This window comes from Mobula birostris, chromosome 25, assembly GCF_030028105.1.
Source record: "Mobula birostris isolate sMobBir1 chromosome 25, sMobBir1.hap1, whole genome shotgun sequence".
NCBI classification, from domain to species: Eukaryota; Metazoa; Chordata; class Chondrichthyes; order Myliobatiformes; family Myliobatidae; genus Mobula; species Mobula birostris.
The window spans coordinates 27,258,317-27,276,447 of NC_092394.1; the positions used below are offsets into that span (position 1 = coordinate 27,258,317).

An 18,131-nucleotide genomic window follows, 5' to 3' on the forward strand; every position below is an offset into this window, starting at 1 on the left:
ATAATTCACAACAAAGTAGATTTAAAATATTCAAGCAAATCATTTCTCACAGTACACTGGCGGAAAAGAGTAGTTCAGAGGCAAATGTCCATTTTCCAGCTAGTCATAGTCATAATCAAAGTCATAGTCATAGTCATACTTTATTGATCCCGGGGGAAATTGGTTTTCGTTAAAGTTGTACCATAAATAATTAAATAGTAATAAAACCATAAATAGTTAAATAGTAATATGTAAATTATGCCAGGAAATAAGTCCAGGACCAGCCTATTAGCTCAGGGTGTCTGACCCTCCAAGGGAGGAGTTGTAAAGTTTGACGGCCACAGGTGGGAATGACTTCCTATGACGCTAACCCATATATCCAATTTGAGTAACATTGGGGATAAGGGAAATGAGAGAGAAGTTCTGACAAACTGATCCGAGGCTACCCATTTTGCACAATTCCCCAATGTAATATAACATTTATTCAACATGCAGCTTGTGATAACAGGTACTGTAGCCCAGAAATTGGCTGACTACCAAAAGCGGGCATGCACTCAAGTTCTATGTGCTGGTAATGAGCCTGCACTGAGCTCCAGTATCTGTCAATTACAATAATTATTGCATACGGAGACCTAATTTGCATCTTCTTAGAGCTAGTCTCTACTAATAGAAGCCAACAATTTTTTTTTTAAATGAAATGCAGATGCTGGAAATGTGAGATAAAACAGAAAATGGTGGCAATATTCAAATGGTCAGGAAGCATCAGTGGAAAGAGAAACAGCTAATGTTTCAAGGCCAGACCCTTCTCTCAAGATGAAGATAACCTGCACCTGTTAAGAAGGAGATGCTTTGTGGCCTCTTTTTCAAATTGTTCTCCAATTTGAACCAACAGGGGAAAGCGAAAAGAACTAGTGCGCATGGATTCCCAAGTTTTTGGCTACTACATTGTTGTACAAGAAGTTGGTGAGGAATTTAGAGTATTGTGTGCAGTTTTGGTCACCTAACCACTGTAAGGATTTTAATAAGCTTGAATCAGAATTATGTTTAATATCACCAGTGGGTGTTGTGAAATTTGTTAACTTAGCAGCAGCAGTACAATGCATCACACGATAATAGAGCGGGAAAAAAATCAATTACAGCAAGTATATATATGTATATTAAATAGTTTAACTTAAAAAAAAGCAAAAACAGGAATAATAAATTTTTAAAAGTTTCTTCAGTCAGAGGGGAGCAAGTGTGGAATAAGCTGACAGCAGAAGTGCTAGATGCAGGTACAATTGACACACTTAAGAGAGACTTGAGAGAACTATGCGTTGGGAGTGGTTAGGAGGGAACTGTTCCAGGTGTAGGTAGATGGTACTATGCAGAAGATCAGGCACCCTGAGTATGCCCTTTTCTCACTGTTACCATCAGGTAGGAGGTACAGAAGCCTGAAGGCACACACTCAGCGATTCAGGAACAGCTTCTTCCCCTCTGCCATCCAATTCCTAAATGGGCATTGAAGCTTTGGACACAACACGTTTTAAAAATATACAGCATTTTTGTTTTTGCATTTTTTAAAATTATTCAATATACGTAATTGATTTACTTGTTTATTTATTATTATTTTTTATTTTATTTATTATTATTTTTGTCCTCTCTGCTAGATTATATATTGCATTGAACTGCTGCTGCTAAGTTTACAAATTTCACGTCACATACCGGTGATAGTAAACCCGATTCTGATTCAGATGGGCCAAAAGATTATGAGCGAAAACTGGCAGGCAACATAAAAACGGACTGTAAAAGCTTTTATAGATATGTAAAAAGGAAAAGACTGGTAAAGACAAATGTAGGTCCCCTGCAGGCAGAAACAGGTGAATTGATTATGGGGAGCAAGGACATGGCAGACCAATTGAATAATTACTTTGGTTCTGTCTTCACTAAGGAGGACATAAATAATCTTCCAGAAATAGTAGGGGACAGAGGGTCCAGTGAGATGGAGGAACTGAGCGAAATACATGTTAGTAGGGAAGTGGTGTTAGGTAAATTGAAGGGATTGAAGGCAGATAAATCCCCAGGGCCAGATGGTCTGCATCCCAGGGTGCTAAAGGAAGTAGCCCAAGAAATAGTGGATGCATTAGTGATAATTTTTCAAAACTCGTTAGATTCTGCACTAGTTCCTGAGGATTGGAGGGTGGCTAATGTAACTCCACTTTTTAAAAAAGGAGGGAGAGAGAAACCGGGGAATTATAGACCAGTTAGCCTAACGTCAGTGGTGGGGAAACTGCGGGAGTCAGTTATCAAGGATGTGATAACAGCACATTTGGAAAGCGGTGAAATGATCGGACAAAATCAGCATGGATTTGTGAAAGGAAAATCATGTCTGACGAATCTCATAGAATAGAATTTTTTGAGGATGTAACTAGTAGAGTGGATAGGGGAGAACCAGTGGATGTGGTATATTTGGATTTTCAGAAGGCTTTTGACAAGGTCCCACACAGGAGATTAGTGTGCAAACTTAAAGCACACGGTATTGGGGGTAAGGTATTGGTGTGGGTGGAGAGTTGGTTAGCAGACAGGAAGCAAAGAGTGGGAATAAACGGGACCTTTTCAGAATGGCAGGCGGTGACTAGTGGGGTACCGTAAGGCTCAGTGCTGGGACCCCAGTCGTTTACAATATATATTAATGACTTGGATGAGGGAATTAAATGCAGCATCTCCAAGGTTGCGGATGACACGAAGCTGGGTGGCAGTGTTAGCTGTGAGGAGGATGCTAAGAGGATGCAGGGTGACTTGGATAGGTTGGGTGAGTGGGCAAATTCATGGCAGATGCAATTTAATGTGGATAAATGTGAAGTTATCCACTTTGGTGGCAAAAACAGGAAAACAGATTATTATCTGAATGGTGGCCGATTAGGAAAAGGGGAGCTGCAACGTCACCTGGGTGTCATTATACGCCAGTCATTGAAAGTGGGCATGCAGGTACAGCAGGCGGTGAAAAAGGCGAATGGTATGCTGGCATTTATAGCGAGAGGATTTGAGTACAGGAGCAGGGAGGTACTACAGCAGTTGTACAAGGCCTTGGTGAGACCACACCTGGAGTATTGTGTGCAGTTTTGGTCCCCTAATCTGAGGAAAGACATCCTTGCCATAGAGGGAGTACAGAGAAGGTTCACCAGATTGATTCCTGGGATGGCAGGACTTTCATATGAAGAAAGACTGGATGAACTGGGCTTGTACTCGTTGGAATTTAGAAGATTGAGGGGGGATCTGATTGAAATGTATAAGATCCTAAAGGGATTGGACAGGCTAGATGCAGGAAGATTGTTCCCGATGTTGGGGAAGTCCAGAACGACGGGTCACAGTTTGAAGATAGAGGGGAAGCCTTTTAGGACCGAGATTAGGAAAAACTTCTTCACACAGAGAGTGGTGAATCTGTGGAATTCTCTGCCACAGGAAACAGTTGAGGCCAGTTCATTGGCTATATTTAAGAGGGAGTTAGATATGGCCCTTGTGGCTACGGGGGTCAAGGGGTATGGAGGGAAGGCTGGGGCGGTGTTCTGAGTTGAATGATCAGCCATGATCATAATAAATGGTGGTGCAGGCTCGAACGGCCGAATGGCCTACACCTGCACCTATTTTCTATGTTTCTATGTTTCTAAAAGGTTAGACAACAGATAATCTATATCATTATGTGGCACTTGAGGACATCCAGACACGATTGAGGAAGGAATGAGAGCAGGAAACCACGGCGTGCGTGTGTTGGGGTGGGGTGAGGTGCGTAATATCAGGAGTCAGGATGTTAGCCCCTGGACCCAGTGCAGCAACATTTAATAATCTGACAAGCGTAGAAAATTTCAGTAAAAATACATTCAGATCTCTCCTCACCACAGCAATTCACTCACCCACATATCACATGAGCATCACCTCGCGCTCACTCATTAAGCAACCTAGCAAGGTTCATACCATTAACACACTACCAGCTATTCAACCACGAGAATGGCATTGCTTATTGGAGCCAATGAGACCCGTCCAGAGGCAGCAGCATCTAACTGGAGGAGGAGGAGGATGACAATGTTGGTGCCTACATGTTTTTCTTCTCATGAAGGAAATATTGCTGGCTGTGTGGAAATGGCCAGTACTGAAGACATGGCCACGGCTGGAGTTGGAATTACAGAGGGTGGCATTTTCTGCACAGTTGTCCCAAATCCCAGCCCACAAGCACAATGTACCCTCTCTAGGCAAAGAAACTGAGGATGAACATCATTATACTGAAAGATACAACGTTAGGGTGTAAGGGGTGTCCAGGGAGGGGTAGCATCTCTGGTGAAGGGAATTGTCATGTCCACTCTGGGACAGCTCACTGACCTTGGACCCCCACCACACACTCAGATCTCTCCTGTGGCTCCGAGTAACTGTTTGCATGTGACAGCGGCCACACCCCAATACACCACTTTAACAGGTGGGCTAAACCGGGTGAGGGTAGCCGGCAGGCCTCTTACCCACTGAAATAGGGACACGACTGTCCTAGCAAGCGATCTACAGTGAGATCCAATGGCCAGGAAGGCAGCAGTGCAATGCTCCGTGGAGAGCAAAGGGCATGACAAGGCACAGAAAATGTCATGGTCATCCACTGCAACCAAGGAAGACTCCAGTTTGTGACGGTTGTTCGTACCACTGGACATGGACTTTTGAGGTCAAGAGAGTGGAACTACCCCAGTACAATGGCTTTTCCACTTTAAAACTCTCCCGCACAGGTTTCTCGTCATCATCGGAAACGACGGACAATCACCAACCAACATCTTTCAGTGAGGTCTTCATGGACTGGCTGCTGGAACACACTCTGAGAAAGTTATTTTCTTGGCACTATTAACACAGTGAGGTGCAGGTGACAACAGCCTCAGGTTAAATAAGCAGCCATGCAAAAAAAAACACAAAAACCCAATGAAACAACTCTATTCACGTCGGTGAACAACAGGATCAGTTGAGATAGCAGCAGGGCCCAGAAAGGTGTCTTGTCAACCTGAAATAGCGTTATTTTGTCAGGTACCACAGGTCTATCAGGAATTCAGCATTTGCAGAATCATGTGGGACAATAAAAGCTTAAAGCTGCTTGCCAGTTATACACTTTTCTTGTGCCTGCCAGATAGGTTCCTTCTGGATAGGAGCCATCAGCGTGACGACCTCTTGCATGAAGCTAGCACTGAGTTGATCAGCAAGATCCCATACTTCCAGTCATAAATTCCATGAAAGGTCATAGTGGAGCCAACTCTCCATCTGCTGCCAAAGACATTGGGAATCTCGGATGGTTGCAACTACCTCTAACAAATAATATTACAAATTAAACCTGCTACTAGAATGTAATATAGAAAGCATTTACATCAATTAAATTAACATTTACAATCAGATTCACTGCCCTCTGCATGAAGAAATTTCTCATTTCAGTCCACTGCATGCTGGTTGGTAGGACAACTGGCTAATGTAAACTACCCCAAGTGGTAAATGGATCAACTGGGGAAGTGTAGTCCACAGCCATCAGCCAACACATAACTAAAGCATTAATCAATCTTCAGAAGTACCTCATAGGCTAGAAAACTATTGTGGGAGAGTCCAGGGATATGAAAATGTGATAGTTTTTGATAATGCCTGGGTGAAAGAGGTACTAGGTAGAATCAAACAGTTAGACTTGAACTAAAGACAAATGTGAAGTGACTATTGGCTTCATTTTTTCAGATTCACCATTTGTAATTCTAAAGCAGCTCCTCATTAAATGCACAAGACTACACAAATACTGTGATGTTGTGGGAGGGTCCTATTTTTTTAAAAACTAAATTTGTGTGCAAGCTTCTTCTTAATGCTCCCAAAATGTAGCACCTCACATTTTTCAGCATTAAACTCCGTCTGCCATCTTTCAGCCCACTCTTCTAACTGTCCTAAATCTCTCTGCAAGTTTTGAAAACCTACCTCATCATCCACAACACCACCTATCTTAGTATCATCTGCATACTTACTCATCCAATTTACCACCCCATCATCCAGATCATTTATATGACAAACAACATTGGACCCAGTACAGATCCTTGAGGCACACCACTACACACCATCCTCCAATCTGACACACAGTTATCCACCACTACTCTCTGGCATCTCCCATCCAGCCACTGCTGAATCCATTTTACTACTTCCATATTAATCTCCCTAGGGGAGACTTGATAGAGGTGTTTAAAATTATGAGAGGCATTGATATAGTTGACGTGGTTAGACTTTTTCCATTGAGAGTGGGGAAGATTCAAACAACAGGGCATGGGTTGAGAATTAGAGGACAAAAGATTAGGGGTAACATGAGGGGGAACTTCTTTACTCAGAGAGTGGTAGCTGTGTGGAAAGAGCTTTCAGCAGAAGTGGTTGAGGCAAGTTCTATGTTGTCATTTAAAGTTAAATTTGATAGAAATATGGACAGGAAAGGAATGGAAGGTTATGGGCTGAGTGCGGTTCGGTGGGAATAGGATAGGATAAGAGTTCGGCACAGACTAGAAGGGCCGAGATGACCTGTTTCCATGCTGTAATTGTTATATGGTTAAGTCCCATCACCCCAACTGGGGCATAGGTCACTGACAGTAGTTTGCCAGTGTCTTCCGGCCTGGACCAGTCCCTCATGTTGTCTCTAAGTGCAGTCCATCTTCTTGACACATCCCTCCTCCCCCAGGGATGAGGTCTTCTGCTGCCATTTCTGTAGCACTGGGTATTTACATGATAGGGTTACTCATCCCATGCCCAACCCTCCTCATCAGCTGGGCGTGTGACCATCCACGGCAGAGTTTGTGTTCAGGCCACTTATTTTTATTTTTAAGACAAGTTGAATAGGACAAAGTATAAAAATTGGACAATTTGAGCTAATTGATAGATTTTTTCCATGATCTAATTGTATATTTTTTGGTATATTTTTCCTTCTTGCTGGCGGTTTGATGTTTATTTTTAGAAGCTTTTTGTATGACGCATGGCTCCGGGGTTGTACACCTAACGGGGTTTTTTCCCCACTTTTTCTGCTTAGTAGGGTTTTTTTATTATCACAAAGTTTTTCAATCTTTAAGATAATGTTTTTTTTTCCTTGAGACATTGTAAGCGTTGTTACTTCGATGTACTCACTTTTTTTGAATAATAATAAAAATATAAATATAATAATAATAAAAAGATTTGAAAAAAATTAATTGGACAATTTGAGGAGTGGAGTAGATTTGATTGCTTAAATCTGCTATACATTTCCTTTAGTTACTCTACACTAAAATCACAGCATGGAAAAGCTCCAGCCAGGTTGTGTCGATGTTTTTACTTCACAAGAGTCTTTTCCGGACCTGTTTTTTCGCATAGTAACAATCCTTTCAAATTTTCTTTTGAGGAAAGCTGAATGAATATTGGAATTTCATGCAAAGCAGCCAAAGGTAACAGATGTACATGTAAGGATATTTAATACCTTTACGATGTTTGGTAGTGAAAATAATCAGGATGCAGCATTAGAAGTAATTAATGGTCTGATGCATTTCATAACATAGAGCTATACACTAGTCTCTACTGTAAATCAGCATCCAAATTTTAATTATTTTTCTACATTTTACCTTCTACTCAAGTCAGTGCTGTGAACGTCAGCTTTCTTCTCCATTTATCACAGCCCAATGACAGGATATGGTGGAACCTTGTGTTGCCCGGTCTCCTTACAATGACACTCAGAAAAACAACCAAGCTAAAAGGCAAAGCTCTTATTGAGCTAATATGTTAGTGGATCATGTGACTTTTTCTATTTTTCCTTTTGCTGTGTGTCTCATTCATTGCATCTTTAATTAGGTGTTATCTAATTACATCTAGAAGTCCTCCAGCAGAAACAAGTTTTGTCTTGTTAACCACTTTCTCAACATGTTGCCTATAGACCAGTTAACAAAGCGAAACTTCTGTAAAGAAATGAATGACTATGTGTGGAACTATTCAAGTCCCAAACAGTTTCATTACCTTTTTAAATAATTATATAGGTGCTATGTCATTGATTGCAAATCATGGAAGGACTGATTGCAAGCAGTATTCAAAATTTTACCAATTATAGGAAGGAGGAGATTGTACAGTTCAGGTTACCAATTAATATTTATCGCACAACCTCCATTATATACTGGAGCCATAGAAATGTAAGTTAATACACAGAGATAAGGTGGGGCTTGATGCAAATAGCTATTGCAGTTGCTCCCAGTGAAGTACGTGGACAAAGAAAATGCAGCAGATAAAACAAAACTGTTGAAGTAGTCAGGGGACAAACAGCATCTACAAAAAGAGGAAAAGTGGTGATGTTTCAGTCCATTGATGACCTGCTATGTCAGATGCTGCCTGACCTGCTGAGTATTTACAACATTGTTTTTATTACTGATGCACCTTCTGTTCTTATTCCAATTTCTAGCCTGTCTACTTTTATCTTTGAATCCACGATTCTAAGAATTCCCTTTCCATTTTCTGTCTGAGCAATGTTTAATTTGAATTGCTGAAGACCAAAATATACGCAGGTAACAGAAAATTGAAAAAAATGTTTATGTTCTTTCTTTACTTTTTCAGGATGGAAGGTAGATTCAACTTTTCAATTTTGCTTAATTACCATTAAAAACATTGTTACTGATACACGGAGTTACTGACAATGCATGTTTACGCGTAGAATATCCAGTGTTTTTCTCCGGGAGACTGTGGAGTTAACTATTCATTAACACACGGCTTGATTCTTATCCAGTCTCCCTTTATTTTACAATGATCCTGTTGACCTTGATGTGCTCACCTCCTCAAAAAAAGTTGAAACCAAATCAGCTTCCTTATCTCAAAAGCGGTTCTTTTGACAAAATGTAAAATGCAATGAGTAAGAGTCAATCATATTTTTGAGCAAGCAGTTTAAGTTTCACTCGCTAAAATCCTTCAGCTTTAAAGAGAGAAATCCAAGTCACTTCAATTGTCCTTTAAATCTTTGATATACACAAGAAGTTTACGCAGTACGTCATACATGTTCTTCGTAAATTACAGGAAAAAAAAGGAAAAGTATACTTTTCCGTATCTATTCTCACTTGGTCACATTATTCTTGATTCTGCAAACAACCAACGAGCATCAAATATTTCCTTAAAAATTAGACATCTTTGGAAACCGGATTTATTCCCTCAAAGGGGCAATAACTTTCCCAAACTTCCGCTATTTGGAAATTGGAACTGCAGACTGTAACCACTACGAGGTAACGCCAGAGGGCGCCGAATTCTTTATACTTTATTGTCGCCAAGCAATTGATACCAGAGCGTACAATCATCACAGCGATATTTGATTCTGCGCTTCGCGCTCCCTGGAGTACAATTCACACGAATGCATAATAAATTACCATCAAATTGCCGCGCATCATCCCACCGGCATTATTTCTCTCAACAATCCTGAAGAGAGGTCAGATAATGCAGGAACAACTTTGTGGTCAATCCCCGGAGAGGGAACAATTCCATTCATTGCAGAGCGAGTGATGAAAGCCGCAGCCAATCAACGGGAAGAGAAACTCGTGATCTCGTATAGTTGTCCAATCAGATTGCGGGAATATCGTCCGGTTCTTAAGTTGCGCCAAATTCAAAAAATACTGAGGAAACAATTAGCGAAGGGAGAGCGGTATGCAGGCGAGGATCATGGAGTCTATTGCTACAGGCTGGAGGAGGCAGCAGCAGCCTTTGCAGGAGGAAGACGACAGCCCTCAAGCCGACGTACTGAGGAGGAAGCCGTCGTCCAGCTCCCTCAACGCACTCCGCATGTCCCTGAGGAAGAGACTGCCTCTCAAGCAGGTGGACTTTAACGTGGAGCACACTCCGACCTGGGAGAGCCTGGAGCTCGGTAAGAAGCCCACTGCTATTAAAGCCCTGGGGCGGACGGCGAGGAACACATGGGGCAACGTCTCCCAGGTAAACCGCTTGCCGCATCGCACCTTCCCATCGTGTCGGGTTTAATGAAGCTGCTAATATTTAATACAAATTACGTTCAATAGGAACGGGCATCAGAGAAAAGTTAGAGTAGTCGTCCATAATTGGGGTAGCTGGGATTTTGCAGGTTCAGGATGTTAATTATAATGCAAAATGTGATGAGCTGCGTCTAGAGTTAAATCGTTATCAGCTAGTATTAAACTAGCGAGAGCATTAAATCGAAAACAAATCCAGCCATAAAACATGAAAAGCGTACACGTACAAAAAACAAATACAGTGAATCCATTTAAAACAATCCTTAACTGTTACTTAAAGAGTAGATACGAAATGTTCGGTACACAAATGTTTAGTAGTTCACGATGTCAAGGAACTCCATAACGTTCTTGTCTTTGGTCAACCACGTTCTCTGACAATAGCATCGCGTCCCGCTGACGGGCGCCGGAAATAACCCCAACTATATCCCTCGCTCTTAGAGTTACCCACCATCTGGAAAGTAGCAGGGAAGGGGAAAGTTTTGGGTTTTTGCCTTGCGCCTTGCGCTAGACGATCCAGCCCATTTCCCCTCCCCGTGGACTCAACTATAACAGTTTTCTCAATGTGTACGGTGGGTTGAATTTAAATAAGCTGATGTGGCATGCCCCCGGGTCCTGGCGCGGTCCCGCAAGCGACGGTGTTTGGTTACATGTGGTATTATTACTGGCAGCTTTCACTCGGGTAACTGCACTTGTGATTTGGTACTGGTTTATTACTGTCATATTTAGAGAGATACGGCAAAAAACGTCCGCTTGCGCGGCCTCTGGCCTGATTATTCCGTACAGGAAAACGCCCAGTGTAGTCTTACATTCAGAGCAAGTGCAACGCAAGTCGATAAAGTGACGAGGTAGTTTGAGAAATCGAGTCCATCCAAGAGTCTAGTTACTTGCCCTTGAGCTGGTGTGTTCTCAACCTTTTGTGCCGACAGCGCAGTGGTAGCGGTAGAAGAGAGACTGACGGTGGGGGGGTCACTGATTATGTAGGCTGCACAAGTGGGCGCAGGGTCAGTGGCGGGGGGGTGGCGGATTGAGCTGCGTTCCCAACTCAGAGCAACACCCACGAAATGCTGGAAGGAGGCGGAAGCGGGAATAACAAGGGGGGGAGGGAGTACAAGCTGGAAGGTGGTAGCTGAAACCAGGCGGGGGGGGTAGATGGGGGGGTGAAGAGGGGGTGTGTAGTTAAAAAGTTGAGAGGTGATAGGTGGAAAAGGAGGAGGAATCTGATAGAGGGTGGACCATGGGAGAAAGGGGGTGAGGGGCACCAGAGGGAAGATTCCTCACTTTTGTGAGGATCCCAAGCAAGAAAAAGAATGAGGGAAGGCGAATAGGTAGTAGCGATGTGACCATGGAGACAACAGACGGCAGACGCTGGAATCTGGAGCAACACTGTGGGTTGAGCAACATCAGTGGGAGAGAGATGGAAAAAATGTTTTGGGACAAAAGCCTGCACAGATGCTACTCAATCTGCTGAGTTCCATCAGCAGATTGTGTTGTAATAAATAATCAATTGATGCTTCTCGTGAAACTGTAAATGAGCAAAGCAAAAAAAAATTGCTTTACCCGTTTACAAAGCAGTCTTGGCCACTAAGTGATTGTAGTGTTTGTATTAATCAAAATTGATCAGTGTCCTTTCCTGTACACAGGTTCATTTGTTACTCTGGATCCAATGCAGCACAAAGAACACAATAACAATAATTTAAAAAGGCAGAAATATAAATACATGTAGCTTGTATACATTGATTGTATGTCCATAAAGTGAAGCTAGGTTGTACATGAGGTGGCTGATGAGAAATAATAAAGTAGTGCTGGAGTTGGTGGATGAAGGAGTTGGTCGACCTTGCTGCTTGAAAAGTAACTGTTTTTGAGTCTAATGGTCCTGTTGTGGATGCAACACAGCTTTCTCCCTAATGGGACTGAACAAACTATCTGAGCAGGGTGAAATTCTTCACATACCTGCCCTTTTCCAGTTCCTTTCTGTATACATGCTTGATGGCATGGCAGATAGGCTGTTGGCAGTGGTGCATTGGGCAGTTTTGATTGTTGTAGAGCCTTCCTGTCTGCCACAGTGCAGTTTCTGTATCAAGCAGTGATGCAGCTTAATGGGGTGCTCTCTACTGCACTTCTATAGAAGGATGTGAATGTAGATGTGCAAAAGTCCAGATCTCTTCAGCATTCTCAGAAAGTAGAGGCATTGGTGAACTTTCTTGATTGTGTAAGTTGTGTTCTGGGGCCATGAGGGTTTGTGCAAGATGTGCACTCTCAGGAGTTTGAAACGGTTTGCAGTTTTCCACTGCTGTGTCACCAATAAGTGTGAGTAATGCAAGTTGCCCTGAAGTTGATAATGTCTACAAGACAAAGGAGATGGTTAAGGGAGAGGTTATTTGCCTGGTACCAGGCCTTGAACTCTTCCACCACCTCTGTAGGCTATCTTATTGATGGCATGACAGCGGTGGGACTCGTTGTGATTGTTCAGGTGTTTAGCTGTGCAGTCATGTGTGAGCAGTGTACAGCAATGGGCTCTGTGCACAGCCCTGGGTCACCTATGATGACAGGAGGGAGTGGTTGTGCATCCTGACTGCCTGAGGTCTGTTGGTTGGGAAGTCCAACACCCAGTTGCATGGTGGTGTATTTAGACTGAGGAGTAGGAGTTTTCACACCGAGGTTTGTAGAGCAATAGTGTTGAATGCTGAACTGAAACCCTGAAACAGCATTCTGACACAAGTGTCCTTGTTTTCTAGGTTTTACCAGCTTGGACAGGTTTCAAAAGCAAATTCAAAGTCAATTTGTTATCAAATCTTGCACTTTACTATAAACTAGCTTGAGATTCATTTTGTTGAAGGTGTTTTCAGGGAAAAAGAAATGCAACAGAATTTTACAAAACTATACATGAAGACGGGATGACAAACACCAATGTGCAAAAAGACAAACTTAAAAACATAGTACTGAGGATATTTGTTGGAGAAAGTACTTGAAAGTGAGTTGGTAGATCGTAGAATCAGTTCATTGTAGTGGTGAATGAAGTTTACACACCAGTTCGTGAGCCTGATGGTTGTAGGGAAATAACTGTTCTTGAACCTAGCAATGTGGGACCCAGGGCTTCTGTACCTCCTGCCTGATGGTAGTAGCAAGGAGAGGGCATGTTCTGGAAGATGGGAGTCTTTGGATGCTGCTTTCTTGTATCAGAGTTCCATACAAATGTACGCAATGGTGAGGAGGGCTTTGCCTGTGACTGGGCTGCATCTACAATTTTCTGTAGCCTTTTCTGTTCCTCGCATTGGTACTTCCATACCAGGCCATGGTGCAACTAGTTGTGCTTCCCATTGCGTCTGTTGGAGTCTGTCAAATTTCTTGGTTACATGCTGAATAGATGCAGGCTTCTAAGAAAGCAGAAGTGCTGACATGCCTTCTTTGTGATGGCACTTGTGTGCTGGTCCCAGGAATTTGAAGCGACTGATCCTTTCCATATCCATTCCCCTAATGAGGACTGGTCATGGACTTTTGTCTTTCTCCTGTAGTCAATAATCAGTTCTTTGGTTTTGCTGATGTTAAGTGAGAGGTTGTTTTGCTACTCAACCAGCCTTTCAATCTCTTTGCGTGCTGATCCCTCACCACCTTTGATTTGGTCAACATCAGTGGTGTCATCAGCATTGGAGATGTACTTAGCCACGTGATCGTATGTATAAAGTGAGTAGAGCAGGGGGCTAAGCCCTCTGGTGAACCTGTACTGATGGTGATGATGGAGGAGATGTTGCCGATTAGTACCAACTGGAGTCTGACACTGAAGATCTATTTGCAAAAGGAGGTATTGAGGCCTAGGTCTCAGAGCTTATTGATAGACTTGAAAGCTGAGCTGTAGTCGGTGAAGAGCATCCTGATATATGCATCTTCATTGTCTAGGCATTGTAGAGCTGAGTGAAGAGCCAATGAAATGAAATTGGTTCTTGACCTATACCGTCTGTAAGCTAATTAGAGCAGATCCAGAAAATTAAGAGGAACTCAAGTGTCTCAGCTTTCTGCACATGATCATCTGTTCCAATTCAATCTCATTTAAATTAGTAATCCTGTCTTTTGGAGGATACACTTTCTACATGGTCAACTTCAAAGATTTATTTGTAAGTGCAGAGTGCCTTGTGAAATAAATCTCAAGGTGTCATTTCCAGTCGTCTGGGAATGTGGTCGGTTCCGTAGATGTTATCACTGGTTTCATTTGTTAACACTACATTTGTCAACACTTCCACTCTTCTGGCACGTCTTTTCATAAAGTGGCATTTCTTTTTTTTTTGCTTTGTTCAATGGATTCTAGTACTGTTAAAGTCTCACCTGGAATAGTGTTGTTGATAATCTTATCAAAACTAACATTTTAAAAGCTACAGCTGTCAGATGCATTAAAGGTGTCTGAGACCATGTGCTCCTTTTACAACTTAGGGTTTTAATTGTCCTTTTGGGGTAAATAAAAATAAATCTACAGCAAAAAAAAACTGTAGAAACACAGCAGTCCAGACAGCATCTGTGGAGGAAACTAGCCCATAGCTCGGGTGCCTAACTTTTGCACAGTTTGTGTTGTGTGCAGTGTCATATGACATGAGTGATCATGGTCTATATATCTATCTGCTGAGTTCCTACAGCACTTATTGTGTTTTTACTCCGGATTCCAGCATCTGCATTCTCTTGTATCTCCAATAAATCTACAATACTTATTACCACCTTAAATATAGCCTAAACCAAGAATCAACAATGAGATTGTTGTGAAATGGGTTGGACACTGTTAGAGAATTCTCAGTTTCATAGGATGGGGAGCATGCCTTCATTAGTTAACATTCTCCCCTTCAAGTCAGATTAGTACTACAGTGGGCAACGTGCTGGTGAGGTTTCGGAAATATATTCTGCATCGCACCCATGAGCAGCGCAGTGAAGGAGCAAATGCAGCTGTTTCCTCACAGTTCCAGTGGCCTGGTTTCAATCCCAACCTCCAGTGACGTCGGTGTGAAACTTGCACGCTGTCCCTAAGGTTGCATGGGCTTCTCCCAATAACTTCAAGCATTTAGACCATAAAACATAGGAGTAGAATTAGGCCATTTGGCCCATTGAGTCTGCTCTTCCAGTTAATAATGGCTGATGCTTTTTTCCCCCTCCTTGGCCTTCTCCCCGTAACCTTTGATGCTGTGTCCAATCAAGAACCTATCAAGCTCTGCCTTAAACACACCCAATGACCTGGCCTCCACAGCTGCCTGTGGTAATAAGTTCCACAAATTTATCACCCTCTGGCTAAAGAAATTTCTCCACGTCTGTTTTAAATGGACGCCCCTCTATCCCGAGGCTCTGCCCTCCTGTCCAGACTCCCCCACCATGGGAAACGTCCTTTCCATATTTCCTGTCTCGGCCTTTCAACATTAGAAGTTTCAATGAGATCCCCACCCCACCCCACCCCCGTCCTAAATTCCAGCAGGTGCAGGCCCAGGGCTATCAAACGTTCCTCATATGATAACCCTTTCATTCCTGGAATCACCCTCATAAGCCTCCTCTGAATCCTCTCCAATGCCAGCACACCTTTTCTTTGATGGGGAGCCCAAGACTATTCACAATACACGAGATGAGACCTCATCAGTGCCTTATAAAGCCTCAGCATCACATCCCTGCTCTTGTATTCTAGACCTCTGAAATAGAAACATAGAAAACCTACAGCGCAATGCAGGCCCTTCGGCCCACAATGCTGTGCCGAACATGTGCTTGCTTTAGAAATTATCTCTGGTTACACATAGCCAAAGTCTGATGCTATCATTAGACTTGCTGGTTTGTAGTCTGAATGGGCATTTAAGATTGTCCTAATACAGGTGCAAGGTGGAATCCAAGAGAGTTGATGGGGTATGTGGACAGTAAAATTGTTTTTTTTGCATTGCTGTGTAACTCCAGCACTACAAACATCATCGGGGAGCTTTACTGTGAATCTTAGCCAAAATCTTGCCGTTTGTCAACTTTGCTATCGGTGTCAGAATGTGTTGTGCAAAACAAAAATTCCTGCATAATGTTGACTACATGTGAAGATCTTTTGGGTTGTAGAATATTAAAGGTTTTCAAGATTAGCTTTATTTGTCATATGTACAGTGCAACATTGAAACATGGTGAGATGTGTTGCTTTCCAACAAATCTAATCGATGAAAATCATGCTGGGGCAGCCCGCGAGTGTCTCCGTGCATTTCCACAACTTGGCAATCCTAACCGTACATCTTCGGTATGTGGAAGGGAACTGGGGTACTTGGAGGAAACCCCTGTGGTTACGTGGAGAATGCGCAAGCTCCTTGTTTAGGAATATTATGATGGGTGCACAACAAATGCAAGTTCTGTCCTCTTCCATTCCAAATTGAGGCATCGTTGAGCATCAGGGAGGCATTGTGGGGGGGGGGGGGGAATTAAATGAAATGAGTGTGCATTTGTGTCATTATATTAAAGCCTGATTTATACTTCTGCGTTAACTCGATGCCATAACCTACGCAAGTGGCCTACGCGCGTTGTGAGCATTTATACTTGTGTGTTGGTGTGTCTGCATTGCTTTGCAATTTGCGCATGCGCACACACCTGACCGTGCAAGGCTTCATGGTCATGGTAGTCTTTCTCGGGGTAAATAAGAAGGGAGCGTCCTTTTTCGTAAAAGCGAGATGTGTCCTCCATAATTTTGGAGGTTTGTAAAGCTTTATGGAAAGCATTGCAGCCTGAGTTCCTTCCCTGCCCTTCAGTCACCCAATGGGAAGCTATTGCAGCGTAGGAGGAAATGCGATGCTACCAAGCAGACCAATCACAGCTTTTGCAGTCTGCGTTGCCGCGACGCGTAGTTACATTTTGGGAGAGGTGCGCGTCGCAGCAACGCAGGCTCTCGCGTAGGGTTCCGCGTCGGGTTTGCGGCGATGCATTGACGCAGAAGTATAAATCAGGCTTAAGTGTTGGTACATTTGATGCTGCAATGCAACTGAGGATGCACTGGGACAACAGTGTTGTAACCTAGGGTCATCAGGTCTTTCAACATCACATTCTTGCCCAGGCGACCCAGCCAGGGTTGATCAGGCCCTGGGTTGTGTCCCAGCAGCACTGGTCCATGACTTGCACCTCTTGATCCATAGTCATTTAGAGGCTCCCTCAGCAGCCTCTGACAGTCCCGATGGCTCTTTTCTTTGCAGGCTCCATAATGCCAAGGGGCGAGTAGATTCAGCACAGCAAAACCTTCTATAGGCTCACATCATGCCCTCCACTGCACTATGGCACTGCTCTACCAATCTGACGTCCTATTGAAAGGAGCTGTCAATGAGCAGTGTGATTAAGATTTCCTATAATGGTCAGGCGAAAAACCATAGAATTGATTTGTCGCCTACTTGATGGATAAGCTATGCTTTAATGGAAGCATCGTGAATCACTTTTCTTAAAGTCCTGAATTAAGATGGTGCTGTTTTAAGTTTTGAAAATAAACAGTTTTAGCAATTGCTGGGTTTCTTGAACTGGAAGCTGTAAATTATCACCAGTACTTTACTAAACTTTCCTCTGCCTGGAATGGGATGGCTCTCTAGATGAGGTGCAGGAACTGGCGGGTTAGAATTCATTTGGGAGTCGGATGTAAACAAAAGGCTGACAATTTAGCAGCTGTTAGTGTCAACTAAGTTGGTGAAGCAGAATGAATTTGAAAGGTTAGGAGAATGGAGTTGATGCTTGAGGTGGCTGCTAACCAGTTTCATTCTGACTTGGCTGAAATGTGCAATTCATCAACTGTCTCTGTCCATTTCAGTCTGCTCCTATATTTATCACATTGGAGTCTTGTGTTATAGGAATGTAAAGTCTGAAACACTGTTTTTTTACAAACACTTTACAAACAAATACTCACATTTAAGGCAGGGAAAAAGTGTAATTTGGGAAACTAGTTAAGCCATGTCAGTATCGAGTACTAATTCAAGGGTTAGGTGTACCAGTAACACTGCACACCTATGGGTTAGAAACATTTCAGAATTCAATCAAGGATAAAACAGATCTTGATAAGGAAAGGATAAATGGAAAACAGAATTATAATGAGCACAGCTGATTGGCAGAGCTCATTTGAATGTCCAGAAAGGAAAAGCTTTAGCAAAATTTAACTTTCAGATTCTATTGGACAAGGAATTGGTGAAATAAAACAATAACAAAGATATTGAACAAATA

The 18,131-nt window shown here is 42.7% G+C and overlaps 1 protein-coding gene and 1 long non-coding RNA gene across 3 annotated transcripts in view; one reads left to right on the top strand and one right to left on the bottom strand.

Moving 5' to 3' along the window:
• Nucleotides 1-10,974, bottom strand: part of LOC140187811 (uncharacterized) — a 29,805-nt gene extending 18,831 nt beyond the window's left edge. The window contains exon 1 of the long non-coding RNA XR_011883157.1: nucleotides 10,848-10,974. This is a non-coding gene — a long non-coding RNA (uncharacterized lncRNA). The remainder of the gene's footprint in view (nucleotides 1-10,847) is intronic.
• The window catches only part of LOC140187810 (protein PIMREG-like), a 31,719-nt gene continuing 23,197 nt past the window's right edge, over nucleotides 9,610-18,131 (top strand). For both annotated transcript variants that reach the window (XM_072243579.1, XM_072243580.1), the window contains exon 1: nucleotides 9,610-9,906. In XM_072243579.1, the coding sequence (XP_072099680.1) occupies nucleotides 9,622-9,906 (285 nt within the window). In that variant the 5' untranslated portion in view covers nucleotides 9,610-9,621. The remainder of the gene's footprint in view (nucleotides 9,907-18,131) is intronic.